This window comes from Ambystoma mexicanum, chromosome 4q (assembly GCF_040938575.1).
Source record: "Ambystoma mexicanum isolate Mex_15411 chromosome 4q, UKY_AmexF1_1, whole genome shotgun sequence".
NCBI lineage: Eukaryota > Metazoa > Chordata > Amphibia > Caudata > Ambystomatidae > Ambystoma > Ambystoma mexicanum.
Window position 1 is genome coordinate 656216527 of NC_090928.1, and position 22688 is coordinate 656239214.

General features: G+C 43.7%; 1 protein-coding gene across 3 annotated transcripts in view; it reads right to left on the bottom strand.

Annotated features, from left to right (window-relative positions):
- PSME4 (proteasome activator subunit 4) overlaps nt 1-22688 on the bottom strand; it is a 3386216-nt gene that overhangs the window by 2826213 nt on the left and 537315 nt on the right. For all 3 annotated transcript variants that reach the window (XM_069608231.1, XM_069608232.1, XM_069608230.1), the window contains one exon: nt 2064-2138. In XM_069608231.1, the coding sequence (XP_069464332.1) occupies nt 2064-2138 (75 nt within the window). The remainder of the gene's footprint in view (nt 1-2063; nt 2139-22688) is intronic.

The following is a 22688-nucleotide window of genomic DNA, read 5'->3' on the forward strand; positions in this document are numbered from 1 at the left end:
TGCCTCGCATCCTTTTTTGTCTATTAATCCTGTGTCAGTGGTCATGTTTACTCATAGTTCACTTTTACACATTCTAATTTTTTTTAATTTCCCTTTGTTTCTATAAACAGCTGTTGTTGATGTTTGGGTTTAATGTTCTGCGTTCTATATCATGACTGCTATGGGTGTCTGTTGGGAAGCCCAAAGTGTAAATCTGTTGCAAATGCTGCCATCAGTAGAGAATACCTTGGTTTTTTAATTCTTTACTGCTACCGACATCCTTGAGAATACAGCAAGAAGGCAAAACTAAAACAGACATTTTTTTCTGCTGTGCACCCTGTCTCTGTAACAAGTTACCATACCGCAGAAGACAGCCCCCCTTCCGTTCTACACTTCAGGAAGGACCTGGAGACTCTGATCCTCAGAAAACACATTGCCAATCTCAGATCGCGCCACTGAAGTTGTACTTAATTCCCCTCCGTATCTCCCACCTCCACTGCACTCCTTAGCCTCTCTAGCTACCTCCCCTTCCACCATACCCTACTTGTTCCCACCAGAGTGGTCCCTTATAAAAAGCGCTCTTTTGCTTTCTAATGTGGATTGTGCTTTACAAATCCCATTTATAAATGATCATTTTTTATCCAAAACAATGTACTAGTTCCCATATAATTATCAACAGTTTAACAAGATAATTCTTCCAGAAAAAGCAATGTTAAATATGCCCCCTCTTTCCCTCACACATCAATTCACTATAGTTAACCAGCTATAGAGTTTCCATCTTCAATTCCAGTTGACCTTGTAATAGAGCATCCACATTTCTTAATTAAAGAGCCAGTGTCCATAAATCCACTCCATAAAGTTATCTAACATCTGGTTATTGAGAAGAAATGAAAGCCTGGAAACCCTTATGATATCCTTCCCAAGATCTTTCAATCAATCCTTTTTATTTAAATGACAATCAGAGGATTTACAGAGCGGAGTACAAGTGTTCTTAACAATGGATGAGAGGATGTGGATATAAGACCAGATGATGGGGAGGTAGAAACATGAACCAGGGTGAAGGATACTAGAGCATGATATAGAAGCAGGATAGTGGAGGAAGTGCTAAGTTTTAGGATGAAAGGATGATGGATAGGTTCTTTGCGGTTCTCGTAGAGAGGTAGAGGGGAGGAGAACAGGGAGACATGGGGCGTAAAATGCTATTCAAGTGGTTCTTAGAAAGGAGGAGAGCTAGATGGTTGGATTTAGATAGAGTGGGAGTATTGCAGAGAGGGAGAGGAAAAACATTCGAGAGTAAGGGAGTGAGGAGCGGAAGAAAGGGAGTGGAAGGGGCATGAAAGGTGGCAAGGTGGTGAGCAGAATATGATCATAGGGGCTGAGGGGAGAGCTAGGAGTGAGATGGGCTGTTAGCTATGGTAGGGAAAGTCTGTGCATAGTTTTGAAGATCATGAGAAGGAGTTTATACTTTGCGTTCTGTCTCATAGATAACTAGCCAAACTGACAGGCTGGGGAGGTGAAGAGGGGAAGGGTGAAAAGTGCACAGACAGCAACGTTGAGGACTTGTCGATAGGTGAAAAAGCATAGTTGGAAAGGTCATAAAGTAGACTAGCACAGTAGTCAGATTGAGAGAGTATGAAAGACAACATTAGGTGCTTAACAGTGTGGAAGGGAAAAAGGTGTCTTATTGTTTCTGATGCTGAGGAGATTAAGTCTGGCCGTAGTGACAGATTTGTAGATGAAGAGCGAGACGTTGTGATATGGGTTGAGGAAGACAGGTTGCGAGTATAAGCAGACATAGAAAGGCAGTCAGTAGAGGAGAAAATAGGGGAGAGGAAGAGATAACCTGTTTAGATGGGAGGTAGAAAATGTAAGTCTCAAAACAAGCATTGAAACGCTGACCGTTTTGGCTTGCATACAAGTATAAGACAGATATTTACCAAGTTTTGCTTTCATATGCCCAGTTAGCACACCTTACCCTTTTAGGGGTATCTGTTGCAGTAGTACAAACCTGAAAATTCACAATAGAAGCAAAGTAATAATGTCCGAATAATATTAATGTAATATAAATGCACAACTTAAGTTACCTTTGGTATATAAGGATCCCAGTCAATGTACCCTATGTTGTCAGTTGCCAGGCGTGCAAACAGGTTTACAAGATGCTGCACAAAGGAAATACAAAGTTCAGTAATCAAACACTTTGTGATACTTAAACACATAAAATGTTTCAGAGTTTTGCAAACTGTAAACAAAAATCAACAACTTTAAAAACTGTGTATGCAGGATCAAATAAGTGCTAGGAGAAATGCATTACTATCCATGATCACCATTGGCTGGTTGTCACTGTGCCCATGACCAAATGGACGGAACATTACACATCTCCCCTACCCTCAAACCAGCATCTTTGCCCACAATGAAACCTCCACTTCCCCACCAACTGTCTTCCCCATTTTATAGAGGTGGCAGATTATCTATTGACCCCTTACTTGCATGAGCTTGTTTGAGTAGCCCCTTTTGTGGAAGGCTGCTTAGTCCCTCTACCTGACAAATTGGGAGTGATTTTGCTGCTCTAAACGGATGCAATCTCACACTTTGATGGCAAAGCAGATATGGAACAACAATTTAACACATCAGTCCCAGCTTCCCAGGGATTGGCATTTACTGTGCACTGAAACTCGAGAGAGTTCTTGCAAGACTTTGTTAGAGACCATCTTTATCTTCAAACAGACCCGTATTGTGTGGAAGAAGCCACCCATATACACTTTGCGTTGCTGGCATCTAGGACACTGCTAGACTCTGAAGAAGTGTTCCTGGTGAAGAAATGTATATGGAATCATGTGGCCAATTGAGTTTCACATGCTTATCCTCAGGGCATGAAATCCTTCCTCCATTCATCTGCGAGATCCCCTAAAAGACTCCCACTTTTGCCACAACTAATTGTGATGAATCCAATGGTGTCATCACCGCTTTACTGGCTGTGACCTCTCCCCGTGTGGCCATGGGATGGCAGCCGCTATCTGATCTTGACTATGGAGGCGGCTATATGAGGGAGGATCACATGAGGGAGGCAACGCTCAAGGGAGTGACATGACATCGGGTGAGACACGGTATGCCCGCCAATCAACGGACCTTAAGCCGCCTTCTTACAGCCTCAAGAACCATCCCTTACCTAATGGACTCAAGAGTTGTACTTCATTGTCTGCGGTTCAGTCTTTGCCAAACAACTGAAATGAGAAAGAGGCAAGGATGATCACTCCTAATGAGAACCACCGTCAGCAGCCTAGTCTTTCTCCAAATCCTATTGGCCAGAGCCAGTATAAAAGCAAGTAAAGACTCATGAAGTTTGAGAAGGGCCCTCTCCCTGGAGGACATAGCTGCAGGAACCGTTTGGTGTAGAAGGATCCTTGGACTGCTAACCCAGAGAAGCGAAGGTGGAACACCCCAACAGCCAGTGGAGGACTGGGGACTGCTGGGGGAACCCCTGAATGCAGGTGAACTCCTGGGCACCAGCAGTGTGCCAGAGGGAAGCTGGAGGTTCCCTCTCTGGGGAGTTCTCCAGCTCACGGCAGAGCAAGGTACCAGTGGCAGAGCAGGAGTCCAGACATCTACACGGTGCGAGAGGGCAGTCCCGTGAGCAACGCGCTAGGTTTGCGGAAAGCGGAGCGCGAGGAAGCAAGTCATGCTTCCTGAAGGTGGCAGATACTGGGATGCCGTCCACAGTAGAGATGTTCACAGAAGCCAATAAGAGAGCAGGTGAGCCAAGAGAAAGGGTTGGGACACCAAAGCACTGTTGGGCAGTGTAACAAAGCCCTAGGCAGTGGAACAGGGATCTAGCACCCACACTACAAACTTGGGGAAGAGCAAGAAGGATTTGGGACCCACAGTACTAGTTTGGGGAAGCAAAGCCTGAGAGAGGTCAAGGGGAGAAAAGGATAACCCATCACCTGAACTTTGTGAAGCTAATACAAGTGTGCACAAAGCCCTGGCAGGACAGTATACCAGGCAAAAGTCAAGTGTGTGTAAAGTTGCATGGGAGAATCCCAAGGAAAGCCTATGCCCCTGTGATTTTGACTTGCATGGTATTTAGAGAGAGACTGCTTTTTAAAGTACTGGCAGGAGAGTATACCAGGTGAAGAGCGGATCTGGGATTCACGCCCATAAGGAGTGGTACAAGTAAAACTGGCAGGGGTACATGCAAGGTGTTTTGCGAGTTTGGGACCCAAATAGGGCTTCAATGAAAAGCGAATTCTAATGAAGATGCATGCTCTTTAGAACTGAACTGTATTGAAGGTCAGATACTGGGGAGCCCCTGGAATGAGATGCCTTTCAGGAGAAGAGAGCCTCTTGAGCATCAGAATTTGGATAGTTTTGAACTTTTGCTTTGGATGCAAAGACTCCTGGGGAAGGGAGTCATCCCCACTCAAACTGTGAACATTGATCATTTGGAACTTTTGTGTTGGAGTTTGAACATTTGTGCACTTCAAGAAGCAGAGACAGTTCCTTTGCACCTTAGAGGTTGTTTTTAGAGTGTGAGGGTGAGGATAGGATTTTGGACACAGGACATACATTTATTTTGGACATCTTGACATAGGGCAGACCCTTAGATTTATTTAAGGTAGGGAAATGCCTCCTAGAGTATTGACAGCGAGGCATTTTCCAACATTTTTACTTTGAATACATGTTTGTAACCACAAACAAGACTCCTCTCTGTCCACGTCTCATTCCTGGCTCCTCCCATTATCCAGCACAGACACTGCAAAAGCTGCTTGGGACTTATACAATGAGAAGGTTGACTTGTACAGTCTCTGTTTTTCTTTCTTTACTGATGTTTTCCCTAAGTGCAGACTTCCTTACCTCACTCAGGGACTTCCTAACTTGCCCTACAATAACCCTGCTTAGCATTCTGCATGTTATCGGGAACAGTGCCTTGCACTTACTCGGTTGGAACCACCTACGTTCAACCACGCATACTCTCAACTTGCCCTTCTGCTCTATCTCCTTCTGCTCCCCCCTTCAACATTCTGTGCCTGTTTTTTCACAACGCCTTCCTCTTTCCGCCATCCTTTGATGTTAACTCACCTCCTTCTCCTCCCACTCTATTAATACCACTTCTGCTCACTACTACTGCTACTCCACTCTATCGTTCCATTCCTCCCTGCGCTCTACTGCTCCCTCATTCCTTCCGCTCAACTGCTCCCTCATCCCTTCCACTCCTCCCACCGCCTTTCACGCTACAACATTCCGCCTTCCATGCTACTACTCCCGCCGCCTTCCACTCTACTACTCCCGCTAACTTTTTTTATTGTGCGTAAAGTTTACAAAATGTAAAATACAACATAGCAAACGCATACAAAAATAGAATCATGCTAAACAAAAGAACTTGCAAAAGTTAATCCTATGTCATTGTCTATCCTCCATCAGCAGGTTCCTATATACAGAAAAAAACCATAAAAGCAAATTCATTATTCAAAATGTTAAAACAAAAAATAAAATATGTTTTAAATAGCAATACATTCAATTATCTTCAAACTCTTAAAACTCATTACCATGCAGTAAAAGTGCAAGGTCGTTACCAAAGATCAATACAACCCCAAAGACATCAATAAATGAACAACATAAGGTAATAGACTGGAAGGCAGAAGATTCAGCGCAACAATCTGTAGCCTTACGAGAGGAAATGAGAAGGAAGAAAATTAATATTACGGTGGAAAACACAAATGGTAAAAACGCAGGAATGTCTGAAGTTGAAAAGAATGTCCATACAAGTGAAGAAAAAAACTGCTGGGCGTGGATAGCCAAAGCATTAAATGAAACATCAGAAAGCTAATGCCATGAACGACCAAATAATGTTGTGTTGGCCACCTAGAACACGACAGGATTCTCACATTTAGTTAAGTCTCTCCCAAAAGTTCTCAAGATGGCCGACATAATATGTCTCCAGGAGATGTGGTTGGACAAAAGTCCATGTGTTGATGGATTCGAAGTGGCTATAAATCTGGCAATTGTCCAATGCAAGGGTAGACCAATGTCTGGCCAATTAATTCTAGTGAAACGTAAAATGTGGATTTAGCATAAAAACAGCCCAGATTATTTTGCTGCATATACATTATGCAAGGTTAGAAGCAATAGAATGCACAAGAAAATTTTTTTTAAAAAGCAGTACATCTGTTAAATGTCTACTGGAACACCAATGCAGCTGACCATCTAAAGTTTGAAGAGGAACTTATTGACACCATCAACTGTATAATGACAGGAAATGTGGACCCACAAATTGTCCTGTGTGGTGATCTGAATATGAAGTTGCTGGAACTATCTGCTCCCAAAAATGGAAATCTGCTTATGATGAATAGAGCCACAATGGGTGACATCCCCCCCCCCAATATAGACCTGGGAAAGAGGCTCCCAAAAATCAATTCTAGACTATTTCTTTATATCTGAAATAATGACGCAGGAAATTATGTCCTTAAAGGTAAAAAAGTCTCCACAAAGCGATCACAATGTGGTAACAATTGAATGGAAACAAAGAAATCAACCGCTGGAGCGATGGAAACAGCAAATATCCCTGGAACCAGGCCACAATCGTCTAGGCCTAAGAACTTGCGATATAACTACTTTAGCTGAACACATAAGACCGAAATTTGGACCGAAGAATATTGATCCTACAGAATACCAACTTTTGTTGGAATTCTATAGAACAAAAAAAGTTCTCGCAATAAACAGACTTATCAGAGTCACAACTTTGATCCACAAGTTGCCCCAAAAAAAAAAGAGAATTGAGGAAGGACTTAAGAAGAATTGTCAGTGCAGCTAATCTTGATCAAAAGTGTGAAATAAGAAGACTGAAGAATAAATATAATAACTGGACTAAAGCGCATAGATTGTTTCTCAAAAAAGAGACGCAGAATTAATTCTTGATGCTATGAATCAAAGAAATCCAAAAAGCTTCTGGTCGTTAGTCAATGAACTAGAGAATCCCCAAAATGCTGCACTAACAAATATGGTGAACGAAAATCAATGGATAAGTCATTACTGACAATTATTCAGGAAAAAAAAAAGAAACTTGTCCAATCCTGAATGTAAGCCAACCATGGGATCTATCCATCGAGCGAGATGATATCCGGAATTGTATACAAAAGAATATCTCCTCACGGGCAGCTGGCCCAGATGGGCTTTCGAATGTCATGCTCAAAAACAATATTGAAGAACGGACAGACTTTTGCGATATCCTTTTTCGGAATATAATATAGGAAGGTTGCGTCCCAACAACCTGGAAATTAGGAATTATCGTTCCCATCTTTCAAAAGGGCATCCGCACTAATCCAGCAAACCATCAGCCTATAGCTCTTTTGGATGTGGTAGGAAAAGTTTTCGGAAGTCTCCTCTTAATGCAACTAACGAGATGGATAAGAACAAAAAAGATTTTTGATGCACGACAGACTGGCTTCATTAAAGGTGTAGGATGCAGCCTAAACCTTCTCATCTTAAATTTGTTAAAAATAGACGCCATTAAATCAGGCCGCAAAGTTTATTTGGCATTTATAGATCTAGCCAATGCTTTTGACGGAGTCGACCGTGAAACACTATGGTCGAAGTTAAAATCGAGGGGCTGCCCCCATAGCCTTTTCCAGGCCATAAAAGAAATGTACTCAGACTCAGATACAAATTCGCTTAGATAGCGATGGTCATCTAACTAAGCCCATACAAACAGAAAGGGGGGTAACGCAAGGGTGCCCCTTAGGAGCGACACTAATTTCTAAATCTCAGAGGTTAGAACCGCACTGGATGGCGTAGTGTCGTTTCATCCAAAGTTGAATGGGCTACACATTAGCTGGATTCTCTATGCCGATGACATGGTCCTTCTGGACTTGACACCCATCCGTCTCCAAAGAAAGCTCAATGCACTAAAGAACTATATTGAAGATCTAGGGCTAGAGATCAACGTAGCCAAATCGGAAATACTAGTCCTCGAAAACCAAAGGGGAAGTCGACCTAAGACAAACAAGATGAGATGGACATTGAGTAAAGTCCCATATACTCGATACATGGGCATGTTAATAAATTTGAGTATAAACGATGACCCAATGGCGAAAAAGATTGCAAGTAATTGCAAAAAGTTAACAGCACAGAGCACGATCTTGCAAAAAAATATGGGAAATTCTTATATAAACCGAAAGTTTTACAGTAAATCCTTCAGCTGCCTCAAGGTTGCCCAACTGCATGTGTACTGTACGAAGTGGGCTTATCCACATTAAATGCAAGAATAATGTGGAATAAATGAACCCTATACAGGAAGACCTTGGCGGAAGCAGACTTACCACCGTTTGAATCCCTAATTGATTTAAAAAAACAAGAGAACAAGACCCCAATAACAATGTGGAGGCAACAATGTAACGACATCTTGCAAACTAGCCACTGATGAAAAAACATTATGGACCAACCCAAATGCAGTAAAGAAAAAATTGCTACAACTCGATTGGATTGAAACTTCAGAAAAAAGATTCAACACAAATGCATGGAAAATTCTCCTCCTGAAGCTAAAAGTATCAATAGTATACCTAAATATATGGTCATCTGCCCATGCAAACGCCTGAGAATGTTTTACTTAAAATTCAGATTAAATTTGTATGAAACTAAAGAAATTTTGAGACAAAGACGAATGATACAATCAGAAAATCTAAACTGCAGATTCTGCAATTACGAGGAAAATCTAAAACATCTAGTCCTTTTTTGCCCTGGTTTAAGAAATCTAAGAACAATTCACTTGGGGAAAGAGATGGACAAATGCTTGACATACAGTGCTGATTGGTGGCACCAAATGCATAACAGCAAAAGTAAAAATGTGACATTAGCACTCATGAGGTTTTTAGAACAGTTACAAAAGATGGAGATAGGGACTTGCTAAAATCAATGATGTGTAAATACTATATTATGTAAATGTATATTATTTAATATTGTCAAAACAAGTGGTTTTGTGAACTGGTGCAGAAATATCCTGACAAAGAGCTTTTTGTTGATACTAATGAAATATGAAAATATTCTTCTGCTGAGAAAAGAAGTTGTTTCAAGATCTTAGTCGCAAGTGAAAAGAGGAAAACTGTCACACTTCTGAACTGTAGGTTGAATTCAAGTTGGAACTTTGTGTTATCAAGTTGGAACAAAAATAGAACTGAAGTGGAACTTTTGTTATGAGACAGGAATTCCTTATCCTTTTGGAACTGTTGAACAAAATCCTGCTTTAATATGGGGTACAGGAACTCAGCCAGATTATAAGGAAAACCAGTTATGATGTGAATTTAACTGTTAACATTTGTTGATTTTGAACTACCAGATATCACCTAGTTAAGTTGTTTTATGTAGAAGTGTGAGGGACAGAAACCTTTTGTTGGAGTGTTTAGGTCAGTTTATTTTAGGCAAGGAAACCCTCATCAGGGTAGGGATAGTGAGGTGTTAATCCAACCTTTTTGAATTAATAAAGTGGCATCTTTTGAAAAACCTTCACAAAGTTGTCCGCCTCACAATTCTGACCCCTCACAGGTGGGAGTAGAAAGGAGGCGGGGAGTTCCAACATTGTTGCCAATGTGGGGGGTTTGAGGGTCCTCCTGTAAGTACCACTTCATGTTTTCATTATGGGGGCATGCTAGGAGTTTAGATACATGATCTATTGATAGAATATGGGTTCTTGGGAGGTGGTATGAACCAAGAATGGAGATCCTTTTATGTTCAGATGGACTTCAATGGACAGCGCTTATTTTTAAAACTTTGTGGGAGCTACAGTGATGGTTGAGAGGTCTTGAGATCCCTATTATTTAGTGATCCACACACTTCAAATCAAATGACAATTGTTCAGGGAGCTTAGTTGACTACAAATGCAGATAGCCGTACTAAAAGAAACTCCCCCGAGATAGCGAGACCAGGGCAAACAAATACATGGACATTCGCACAGATTTAGTTGGCCGCAACAGCGTGGGAATGGCTTTGATGTTTCAGAAGGCTACCCTTTTTAGCAAACACAATAGCAGGCAGGATTTAGATGCAAGCTGTATGATGCTTGAGGGACTTGCAAGAGAAGGCCTACATTATTGCATCCCATTATGCCCCAAATACCAATCCGGATTCATTCATAATGAGCTTCCTTAAGACGCTTGCATGTGTTGCTGAGGGAGAGATGATTAGAATGGTCGATATGAGCATCGTAATGGACTGTGCATTTGATAGATCCTCACAGACCATCCATTCGGCCTTCAGCAGTGTTTCACGTAGGCTAAAACATGAACTTCATTATTTAAATTGAGTAGATACATGGCGCTCCTTGCAGTCTCATACAAAGGATTCCACCCACTAGTCACAGATCCATATATCCTACCCCAGGACTGATTATATATTTATAGTCTCTAGCCCAGTGAGACTGCTCCAGTTGGCGGATATTCACACCATGATGCTTTTAGATCACAGTATGGTCATGACGTCCATTTAGGACTTGAAGAAAAGAAATAAGGTGATCTAATTACCGTTTACCCACATGCAATTTGAGTGACATACATTGTGCTTAAGAAACTAAGAGTACATTCAGGGACTTGCCTGACCAATAACAAGCTTAGGGGCACATATGGACGCACTGAAAGAGGTGTCAAGGCGGAAGCTGGATGGAACTACCTGCATCAATGAATCGTCTTCGGCAACTGACAGCGGCAGCTAGTAAATTCGTTTAAAGTGAGTGAGAAAACGTAAGTTAAACCAGACAAAGGCCTTTTATGATTAGTTAGCAGGCATGAGGAATCAGTTGCGCATTAAGGATACAGAAGGTGGAGCGTACATTATAAGCGACTGAATCAAAGCTATTACAAGTATGGTAATAGGACAGGGCATTGCCTACTTATTGAGGGCAAGGAATAACTAGACCTTTTTTTCGTACAATCATAGATGGGGGAGGGGAGAAGAAATGAGGTGAGCAAAAAGGAGGATTTACAAAATCTTGTAGCAAGCTCTATAGGGCAAACAACGCTCGACAACTCTCGTACATAAAAAGGATTAATCTCCACGCAGTACCCTTGGCAAGCAGAGAGCAGTTGGATGCACCCAATGAACCATAGGCAATTCTAGTAGCAATTAAGTCACCAAAACCTAACAACAAGTCCCCAGGACCGGATGGTCTGATATCCCCCTCCAATAAAACTATGTGGCCAAGTCTTAGCAGGCCTAATGACAGCTCTTTAACTTTCACCCAAAGGCAGGTAAAGATCCTAAACTCTGCACATAATATAGGCATAGGCCTAGGCTTTGTTAAATCTAGATGTAAAGATATTCATGAAAGTATTAGTTAACCATTTGGAATTGCTTAATCGCCTCATGGTGAACCCAGATGAATCATGGTTTGTTCTGGGCAAATGGAAGTCAATGTGACTGATAACTTGAGGCACCTCTACACCGTTAACTATTTGGGTCCGATTTCTACACTTAAGAATGATATGGCAAGGTCTGTGGAATAGGCGTTGCCTTTCCTGGTTTGGATGAATCGTGGTAATTAAGATGACTATCTTACCCAGACTTCTTTATCTCTTTCAATCAATGCCAATCCCAAGCGCAACAATACAGTTCAAGATTAGGAGAATAGTTGGGAGATCCCCCTCGGAAAACAGGCATATATTATATGCCCCCAAATCCAAAGGTGGTTTAGCCTTCACAAAGTTATTGTATTAGTATTAGACAGCTCAAGTCCAACCCATGAAATGAAGGGGCCCAAACCCAAATAAGAAATGGCTGTTTATGATGCAATCAGTGGCTGGAAGGCACCTATGGATGCAACATGGTGGTCAAAACCTTTCAGGGCGGCCCGGTTATATTGTATTTATTTATTTTGTACAGATGCTACTATGGAGTTTTGGGATTGTAAAGGTAAATTGAAGGGTTGTTTATTCTTACCATCCCCATACACGCCCATTTCAGCTAATTGAGACTTTACCACAGGCTTGAAGAATTTAGGTTTGTCAAAGTGGGTTAGCAAGAAGGAAGGCTGCAACAGAGGCAACCTTTTTACAGGGGGCATGATTAAATCCTTTGATGGCTGCAAGACCGATTATGGGCCAAGCAAGTCAGACATTTAGATATTATCAAGTGTGCCATTGGGTACTTAGCCGGTCATTGAAATAATTTGTGTCTATAATCCTTACAGCATCTGGGAGGGAGCATACAGAGCAATTCACTAGAATATGGACAAAGGAGCCAGAGTGTCCCACACCATTGCCACACTCCTCCCCAAATAACCCAGGAAGGGCAGACAGAGTATTTGCCCTATTGCAAAGGCAAGCCTGTCCCTACCGATGAGTGGTCCAATAAGGACCCACAGGCTATGGTCCTCGTGCTGCCCATTGTTCGCACAAAGTGCCCACCTCCCTCCCTGGAAATTAGCACGGAACTCTAGCCCATGTGATGGTTCAGGAACAGCCACCGGTGAACTTGCCTCCAGAAATAGTCACTCAAGATCTGGGCTCATGGCTGCCGCCATCATTGGCTACACTCCATTTGTTTCACCTAGGATGTTACAAAGGAATGGCAGGTCGGGGTGCGCTGACCCACTGCCGAAGTATCTGTCCTCAGCTGCGAGGTCGGCGATTGAAAGGCACCCATTCTGGTTATTTTATTTTACACTCTGTTCTATCCAGACAACACTACTCAGTGATTGCCTGGGGAGATAGGGTACTGTGACAATTCATGGGATTCTGTCACTTCTCCCCAGGGGAAAGCCCTTCCCTGTGAGGCTATGGAGGTGAGCCCGCTACACAACATTCCCACTAGGGGTGGTGGAAAATGGGACCTTGCAGAGAGACTATCCACATGGGGACAAGGACTCCCATTCCATGATGGAACTGCGGAACCCTCTTGAATCTATGAAACCCATAAAGTCTGCTGAGAAACAATCTGAAAGCACTAATGTATGTTATTGTAATACTCCTTCCTTCCTTCCTTTCTTCCTGTAAATATTGATACCACCAAGATCAGGAAGACTAAAATGAACATACAGTCCGCTCTCAAGTCATCTTCCAGGAGTACAGCAAAGGAGAAGGTTGATGGAGTTATACAAACAACTCATTTGGCAAGTACAGAAGGTACTGGGAAGAGGTGGCCAGAAGAGACATGAAGTATACCCAAATGGACACAAACTAAGGACTATGACACTCCGCTGGGGAGGAATAAGCCAAACTGGATAAAAATGGAGAAATGACCCAATGACAGGTGAAGCAGGCCTGAAGCCTGGCAGACCCGGGACATTCAAACCTGCGAGCAAGAAGCGAAGTCGGGAAAGCAAACCTTGAGTTGGGAGGACGCTGACAGCAGGAGCCTTTTTCAGGCGTAACCAGAGCAGGCGTTACTGGAAGCTGGAAACCAACCGACGGTAGCGTGATCTCGAGGAGGTGGACCGAGCGGTCCATTAACTGCGCCGTTACCATCTGGCCAGGGACCCCACAGATCTATAGCGGGGAGTGGGAAGAGAAGCAGAGAGAAGGTTCCATGGGAACGCATTGACCCAACACCCCAGAAAGAACAGTGACTTGGTTCAAACAAAGAAGAGGTAACACGAGACCTGGTAGGGGATCAGGGAAGGGTGCTGAAACCAAAGACCACATTGGGAGTAGTCTCCCTTGTCTCAGTAATTGCATTAAGAGTATTGAAAGGAAAGAAAGCATTGGGAGTAATTTTCCTAGTTTCCAGAGTTGGGTAGAAGTATCAAATGCAAAGATTACATTATTAAATGTAATAAAAGTTGTGATCAACGTTGACATGAATCAGCGTGCAGATTTCCACTGACTGACTTGGGTGGCAAAGGGATCTAGAGTCCAAGATGGCATAGCCAATAGCTGACCCACAGAGGGTTGTCCAGTTTTTGGTAGTAGGCAGGAAAAAGAAGGCTGCATCTGCAATGTTTCCAATACTGCCTGTAATAGCGACGTCCGGGGAATATCAAATCTGCTCAGAGTCCAAAGACACGAATGGCAGAACGGACGTTGCCCAAATTCCAGATTCCTGTTTGGAAGTAAGACTCAAAAATGAACCTAGGGACAGTGGAAAACCGGCGGCCACGTCACTATCCAGCCAAGAAGCAGCAGAACAAAGAGCTCCCTCCAGCCCCTTTGCCTCCTCCCTCATCTTGAGAAGCATTCCAGGAAAGTAAGCCCAATTGGGCGCAGAAACACCATCGGCCATGTACCCTGCATCCTTTTCATACGTTTTGCATCTTTTTCAAAAGCAATGTGCATTTATTCATTATTTGCCTCAGTGCGCACAACACACCTAAATTCAACCAAGTGCTGCTAAAATGCTTTTGCAGCACACCGTTTATTTTACTGATGCATCCGCGTTGCTTAACATGCTTTAAGGGGCATTTTACAATATTTTTGATCGACTTCGGCTGGTTGTGGGCACTCTCCAAGATGGCCGCCTCTGCTTAGGGCAGTGGAGCCATCCTTTTCTCCTGAAGCCTGATCCCCTATGATTGACTCCCTCACATCTACTTCATCCAATCCGTGGCACCGGGAGACGGCCCCTACATCGAAAGCCCACATCTAAGGCCCTGTCCGGGCCTGACTGGGCTTGGCTGCCCATTCTCCCCCCCCATTCTACTGCAAGCAAACAATGTGGCATGCTGCTGGGCGTGTCCTTCACTCAAGCTTGGACTATGGCCTCCTTTCTTCTGCAATAACGTGAGTGATAGCCGAGTGCTTTGTTTGCTTGCCACAGCTAACCTTGACCCTTGCCTGTGCCACTCCTATCATTGAACGATCACCTAACACTTCTCCCATTGTGCTACATGGTCAACTGTTCTTTCATTGTTTTTGCTTACTTAGCTCTCACACCCTTTTGCTTCCACTTCGTGCTGCAGTGTTTTAATTCCGGTTTCTCTAAAAAATTGCATCTAGGTGGGTGTGCTCCCATCTTGTACCCACTTTGCTGCATTGCTTCTCCCGTTTAAAAAAGAAAAAGAAAAAGGTTTTGCTCAATCCTACTGCTCTGCATTATAGTGTGCCCTCTTTTACAACCACTAGGCCACCTGTGAGAGGGTCAGGACTGTGCATTGCAGCAAACCCCCATCCACTTCCCTTCTTTCTTTCTCTGCCTTATTGCATCTTTCCTCTGGCTCTGTGATGGCACTTTTCATCTCTACAATCTGATCTAACTGCTACATTATCACCTATCCACCCCCTCACAAAATCAGGACAAAGCACAAAAAATGCATCCTTGGTGCAAACCCTGGCCTCCCAATCACAGACACCTATGTCCGTGCATCCTCCAGAGAAATCTTCACTGACCTCCCCTTCTCTGTCCCATCTCCAGACCTATGGACTTCTCATCTCTACCCTTTCTCTTCTTTTCCCATTAATGGCGGCACCAAGTGGGAAGTCCTCTAGGAGGGCTTCTTCTCATCTCGCTGCTGCATGGACTACCTCACTGGCCCCATTCTGGTTCACGGCCCTCAGGCCAACCTCATTCTCTTTGACCGGATACTGGCATCTCTCATCAACTTCTTTCCTTCTGCCTCTCCCCCTACTTCCCTCCCTGCTCCACCACCACTGACTTTAGTACCACACCCCTGTACTCCACCTCAAAACACTTCCAAAGGGAGCAATCGTCTCCACCTGGCGACCCTGAATGCTCAGCCAACAAACACTTTGCTGACATCTGCCTACTTCTTGAAGACATTGACCTTGGCATTCTCGCACTCACCGAGACCTGGTTTAATGCCAGCTTAGTCACTGCCTTTGACTGCCCTGGCGGCTTTAAGATCACCTCCAAACCTCAACCTCACTGTGCTGGCGGTGGGGTTGCCTTAATCTTCCCTGATTGGATTCCATCTTACATCATACCCACTCCACTCTATTTCATTCATCCTTTGAGAGGCCAGTAAGCAAATTGGTCATATCTCCCTCCTCCACTCTGACCATTGCTACTATTTACCGGCCTCCAGATGCTACCTCTCTGAGTGGGCTGATTTCTGCTCCTCCTTACTCTCAACCACTTCCAACTTGCTACTCCTGGATGACTTTAACATCCAATTAGACTAGCTGTGCACAGCATCGACTCTCTTCATGGACCTCTGCACCACTCTAGCCCTATCCCTTCTGGTTCCACCCTCTCTGCCAGACACACTCTTGACGCCCTCATCCATTCTGACTTCCTCTCTCATCTCCTCTGGTCACCCCCCCCTCTTCTCTCCTCCCACCTAGGTCCCTATGGCCTTGTGACAACTCCTCCAAAAGCCCTGCCAACCTAGTTTACAAAGATCCGTCCGATGAAACAAGTCTCAGCTGCTGCGTTCACATCCACCTTCATCCCAGCTTGCCCGCCCAACTCAGCCTCTACCACCGACTCTGCTATCAGCAACCTCTAACGGTCAACACCCTTTACACCCTTGCCCCAGTCATGAGGATCTGCCTGAAACCCGCCTCCAAACGTAACACTTGGTACGACTCCGAACTTGCAGACCTGAAACGTGTGCAGGGCTGCAGAACAGAAGTGGCAAACCTCAGGTTCACCCTCTGACAAACTGGCCTACCATCTGCTCCAAAGGCATTACAGATTCTCCATGCCACAACAAAAATAGGGCCCACACTCAGGCACAAGTATCTGGCGCGTCCAACAACACGGCTGCAATTTTCAAAATCTGCAGTGAACGTGCCAACCCATACGCAGTATCTCGGCAGTATCTCCTGCCACTCCTCCTTCTCAGGCCCTCTGCAACATACTCGCCACCCATCTCCCCTTGCCTCCCCTGACCTTTCACCCCCCCCCCCACCCACCCACCCCTTTTCCTCCTTCGGTTCTGTCTAACCAGAAGAAGTCACCAGAGTTGTCAACTCCATGAAGGTCTCTTCCAAACAGGTTGCCCTTTGCTCATCCAGAACCATCAAGGACATTTGCTCTCTCGCTGATCACCACTCCTTTGCTAATGGGTCTTTTCCATCTTCCCTCAAGAACTCACTTATGCGCCCCCTCCTAAAAACAAGTCAGAAGACCATCTTGTACAGCCAACTATCGCCCCATCTCCATCACCACTTTCTTGGGGGAACTGCTTGAAAAGTTGGCCCTGACCCAACACAACCATCAATCTGAATTCTGAGCATCCAGAGGCATGGACACTGCTCTTCTGAACACCTGTGAAGAACTACTGGCATCCCTTCATTCCAACTCCCCTGCTGTCCTAATCCTCCTTAATCGCTCTTCTACATTTGACACAGTCAACCACTCAATCCTCATAAAAAGGCTCCATGACACCCTTGGTATCGCGGAGTGGGCACTGGACTAGCTGACCACCTTCCTAACTCACTGCTCGTCCAGACTCATACTGGGCTCCATTCTCTCGCCTTGGCATGCCTCATCTCATTCTCCCCAACTTTCAGTACTATGTTGACGACACACAACTCGTCTTCAAACTTCCTCAGACGCCCTTGCACCGTCCATCATTCCTGACTGCCTCTCTGGCATCCAGGCCTGGTGCACTTCCAATGATCTCTGCTTCAATGCCAGCAACACTGAGATCCTTCCTATTGCGACCCCAGCAGCAGACTCCTTCCCTTCACTCTGGCCTTCTTACATGGGCTCTGCCCCTGCTCCATCTTCGGAAGCCAGAAAACCTTGGTGTCAATTTCGACTCCTCTCTCCTTCCTCCCTCACATTCAGGACATTGCCACTTTCAGTTTTCCCTTCTCAAAGGATTCTACCTTTCCTCAGCCTCCCCCAGAGACTCAATGTTACCTGGGCTGTGGTTCTCTCCAGGCTTGACTATTGCAATAGCCTCCTCCTGAATCTACCTCTGTCCACTCTTCGACCCCTCCAGCTAATTCAGAATAGGGCAGCAAGACGTAGCCTTGGCCTCAAGCCCAGAGACTGCATCTCTCCTGCCCTACAAAGTCTTCACTGGCTCCCGGTAGCAGCACAGATTCAATTCAAATCCCTCTGCATCATTCACAAGGCTGTCTGGGACCGGGGACCACATTACCAGCAACTGCTTCTGTCAAAATATTCCCCCTCTAGAACCCTGTGCTCCTCTGGCACCAATTCCTTGTGTGTAAAGCGTTTGGCTAAGCAGAGGAGAGGTGGTTGATCGCTTTCCTCAGCTGGCTCTCTTCTTTGGAACAGCCTCCCCCTAAGTCTTGAGCAGGACCTTCTTAAATTCTGGAAGAGCCTCAAGACCTTCCTCTTTACCGCTTAATTCCCTCCCCTGCTAATCGCACAGTAGCTTGATTAGGGTGCAGGGCCCTTATGCATCCTCGGGCCCTGACTTCCAACATTGTATCACCCCAGCTGCTGTCTATCCCCTGCACTTGCCTCAGCTCACTCTCCACCACTGGAGGTTTGCACTTCTTTCATAGTCATTCACCTGGAGCCGTTTATGTTAGTATCTTTTTTTTAGTGGTTGGGGCAGAGTAGGTTAGTTTGGACAGAGGACAGACATTTTTAGTTTGACAGCCACCCTGAAGATGAGCACCCAAGTTCTTCTTTAGTTAGGTGGGGAAAACCCTTTAGAGGTAGGGGAAGAAAGGCCTTTTTCATTATTATTTAAATAAAGATCGTTGTAAATATGCCACCCTTTTGTCAGACTCCTTAATCCTGCACGCCACAGTGCCCACATGTAGCCCATTTCGCTGGTTTCTCCTTGATCAGGCCCCCAGGAACTAGTGTTTGCTTTCATTGTTTTTAGGGATGAGCACGGTGGCTATTTTTCACCAGGTCACAGCAATCAGTTCCCAGCCAGGGAGGTGTCAGCTTTCAAAGGCAAACACACCAGTTTTCATTTTTTCTATCAGCAGATTCCTTGCATCGCTGATGCGGCATGGTTTATCGGTGCTGTTGCTTTTTTATTTCCTGTTTTAAGCTTAACAATTACCTGGATGCTAAACAGATGTTTGGAATCGGGTGGAAGCACACAGCCTACAACGTCATTCTTCCGCTGCAACCATGCCCGTCAGTAAATGGCATCTTTAAAGAGGGCAGTACAATTTGTCAGCACAATTCTGGTGAGAACCAACTAGAAGCACTGCAGAGTTGATTTCTTTAAGCAGGAATCCCACTTGATGTCCAAAGAAGCAAGTTCAAATTAATGGCAATTTTATAGCTGCATCACATGCTTCTTTTCGAGTTGCGATAGAAACCATTGCTAATAACTATTCAGAAATGTTACTGCAAAGTAACCACAAGAATGCATATGTAAACAGTTTAGAAGAAAACATTAATGGTCTCCTTCTAAGTGCATCAATGCAAGGTCATAAGCACAAGTGAAAGTCAGAAATGAATAACCTAGGAGATACAGTTTGGCCTGATGGTGGGGCAGGATGTACATTAAATACAAGATAATGACGGGTATTGAGAACCAGAAGGTGTAGATGCTGGTTCGACAAATTCTATGCAAAGGAGGTTTCTTCGCAGAAAGACTGATGTGCACGTTGCAGCTTCAAGGCATGACTTGTGTCCTGAGAAGTCCTTACATTTCGAATGGGGCTGGTGTCTACCCGAAAAGGTCTAGGAAAGAACCCCAGATCTCTAAACGTGTCAATGCCCCACTGTTATTGCAAATAGTTTATTCTAAAGTTGGGGCGGGGGGTGGGGAATCAACCAGTTAATCGATTTAGTTGTCCACATTCAGGCCTGACAGGAATTTCCAGTTTCTTCAGTATCACTTTCTGAGCCCGATTTTCATTGATGTGGGCAGTTTCTGAGGACTGGATTGTCCCCAAGCAGGAAGTTTGATGTTTTTGATGGAATATCCATTGCCAATAAAAGACTGATTATTTCCATTATCTCTTTCCACAAGTCTCCAGTCTTATGGCACAACCAGATCAGGTGGCCAAGTGTTACCTCTGAGTTTTTGCACTTCCAGCAGTCATTGTTCAGGATCAAGTTCCTATTGTGAATCCAGACAGTTGACTAATGCACCATACTCAACAATCTGATTCAGCAAGTTCAAGCTCCAGTTAGCGAGGCGATCCAATGCGATTATTACTGCAATATCGTTTTCAGGCCTCAAAATCCAGCTTCTCCCCAGTATCCTCTGGCCAGACCGGAGATGGGTTCAGTGGGCCAGAGACGCATTCGTAAAGCAATTTATACATATTTGATGCTGGATGGAAATACAAGGTGATCCGCCTAATGGTGTGCCATGCTTCTTGGAGTGGCAGAGTGCTCCCATTCAGGCACCACTTCAAGCAGCCTGTATTCCAAGTATGTGTAGTCAGGCAGGTCTTACTTGAGGTACAGACAGCTGTAGAGTATCCACGTCTCACCATCTAACATGTCAGCAATGTAACGAACACCGGAAAGATACTTTTGCTAATATTTTAGGATGCTACAGTGTTTCTCTGTTTGCAGTTTTAAAGAGATCATAGAGGGTATATGGTTACCTCATGAACTGAAAAGGCTACCATACAAATGTGCAACAGTTACTTAAAGGCAGATGTTAACCACCAAAGAAAGTTCTCCTTCAAAAACGTAGAGGAGTGTGGTGCTAGAGGGACAAAAGGAGCCAGACTTACGGTGACTTAGGACACGTGTGACCAGTTGAGTGTGTTCTGGCCTTGAACCATTGTGTACCAAGTGCGGACAGGAATGCTACAAATGGGCAGTCTGCCCTGCCGGAGATTCGTTTACAGGAGAGGATGCTAAGGGTTCAACACAGCTGAAAAAGCTGGACCCAAGGGAGAACAGTTTTGTTAACACAAAAAATAATATTCAGGGAATCTGTGGATCCCTGAGGACCATGTTGTGGAACAATGGAGGGGGTTAAATGCAAACAGGATATGACATAATATTGAAATATGGGTATGGGGGATGTTGGATAGTCCAGGGTACATGGTCTTTAAAACACCAGCCTATAAAAGCAAGCTGGGATGTACAGAAGGGGGCACAATGGTCTGAGTAAATGTTAATGCCAGTCAGAGATCTAGTCCATACAGAGTCCTCAAATATTTAACAAACAACCTTCAGGACTGACTGGTTCAGAGTATTACAACAGCAAACGAGGGGCTGGGTAGTTGGTTAGTGAATGTTATATTTTTAAAATTGCAGATGGCATCTTAATGCACTCTGCCATGAAGGAACCATTCAACCACTGTTATTTGCTGGCAATGTTAATATTAGGTTGGAAGGTAGCTCCCAAATTAAAAAAACATGGTTTGACCTAGGACTACTTAGTGAAGAAGAATACTACTATCTACTAGGCAATGACTCAATAATGGCAACAATCTATTTTCTCCCAAAAATCCATAAAGAATACATTGATTTCCCCCCATTCCGTCCAATTATTAATGGCATTGGATCACTAACGGAGAAGATTTCGCAATACATTGATCTATTCTTGCAACCGCTAGCTTCGGGGCTCGCATCATTTATCAAGGACTCAAAACACATAATACAACAACTGACCAGTATACCTTGGGAACTAAGTTTTCATTTTGTCACTTTAGATGTTGTGCAACTTTACACAAGCATCAAGCATGAGAAAGGAATTGAAAGTGCCTCTCATTTTCTCAAAACACGTTCACTCATTTAGACAACCAAACGAAATGATTATCAGGATGCTTGAGTTTTCAGTGAATAACAACATCTTTTGCTTTGATTCAGAGTTTTTTTTTTAGGCAAAAACAGGGTACAGCGATGGGGTCTAAATTTTCCCCAACCTACGCTAACTTACTCATGAGCCTCTTTGTAATTAAACATGCCTGGACGCATATAGCCTTCACTGAAAATATAAAATTCTGGGGCAACTACATAGACAACCACTTAATCATATGGGTAGGTGAATTAGGAACCCTGGACACATGTCAAATATCTGAACACAAATGACTTCAATCTATCATTTACCAAAAAAAGAGGTCTTCAAATATTGAATACCTTGACCTAGAACTGTGCATTGAGGATCATGAAATTCACACAAAGTTGTATGCAAAACCTTCCACAGGCAACAGCCTACTTTTTGTCACTTCAAACCACTCAAGGCATGTAATAAATAATACCATATGGAGAAAACCTAAGGATGAAAAGAAATAGCAGTTGAGAATTATCCTATCATGACAACTTACAGAAAACTATATCCAAGTTCCAACAACAAGGCTAGCACCTGAATATTATCAAAAAAGTGGTACAGAAAGCAGAGAAAATCTCCAAAAACTATTTACTTACAGATAAATCGAAAGCAAGATTGATTTCTCAAAACCCAAATTCATTACCATATATAGTACGGAGGCCAAAACACTAAGACACTAAAAAGGCATTGGAACATTCTTGAGCCAGATCCAAATGTCAGCAAGCATGTGGATGATCAACCTAAAATGTGTTACCGAAGAGCACCTACAATAAGAAACAAAATAAGCCCAAGTTTTAAGTATCCATTACCTAAACCTAAACCAACTGAAATGTTCACGAATTAACCATTACTTGGATCTTTCAAATGTGGCAATTGCAAGCTTTGTCCACACATGGACCATGGGGAAAAAGGAAATTACACTACCTAATGGATCAATAAGAAAAATAAAAGGATTCATCAATTGCAATACAACATATGTTGTATATGGAATTGTATGTAACTGTTTGAAAATGTGTATTAAGAGCACCAAGAGGACCTTAAAATCCAGAGTATTTGAACACTTGAGGGCAATAAGAAATATGGATCTTCGATACCTGCTTTCACAACATGTCATAATGGAACATCAGGACTTTAAAGAAGAAAA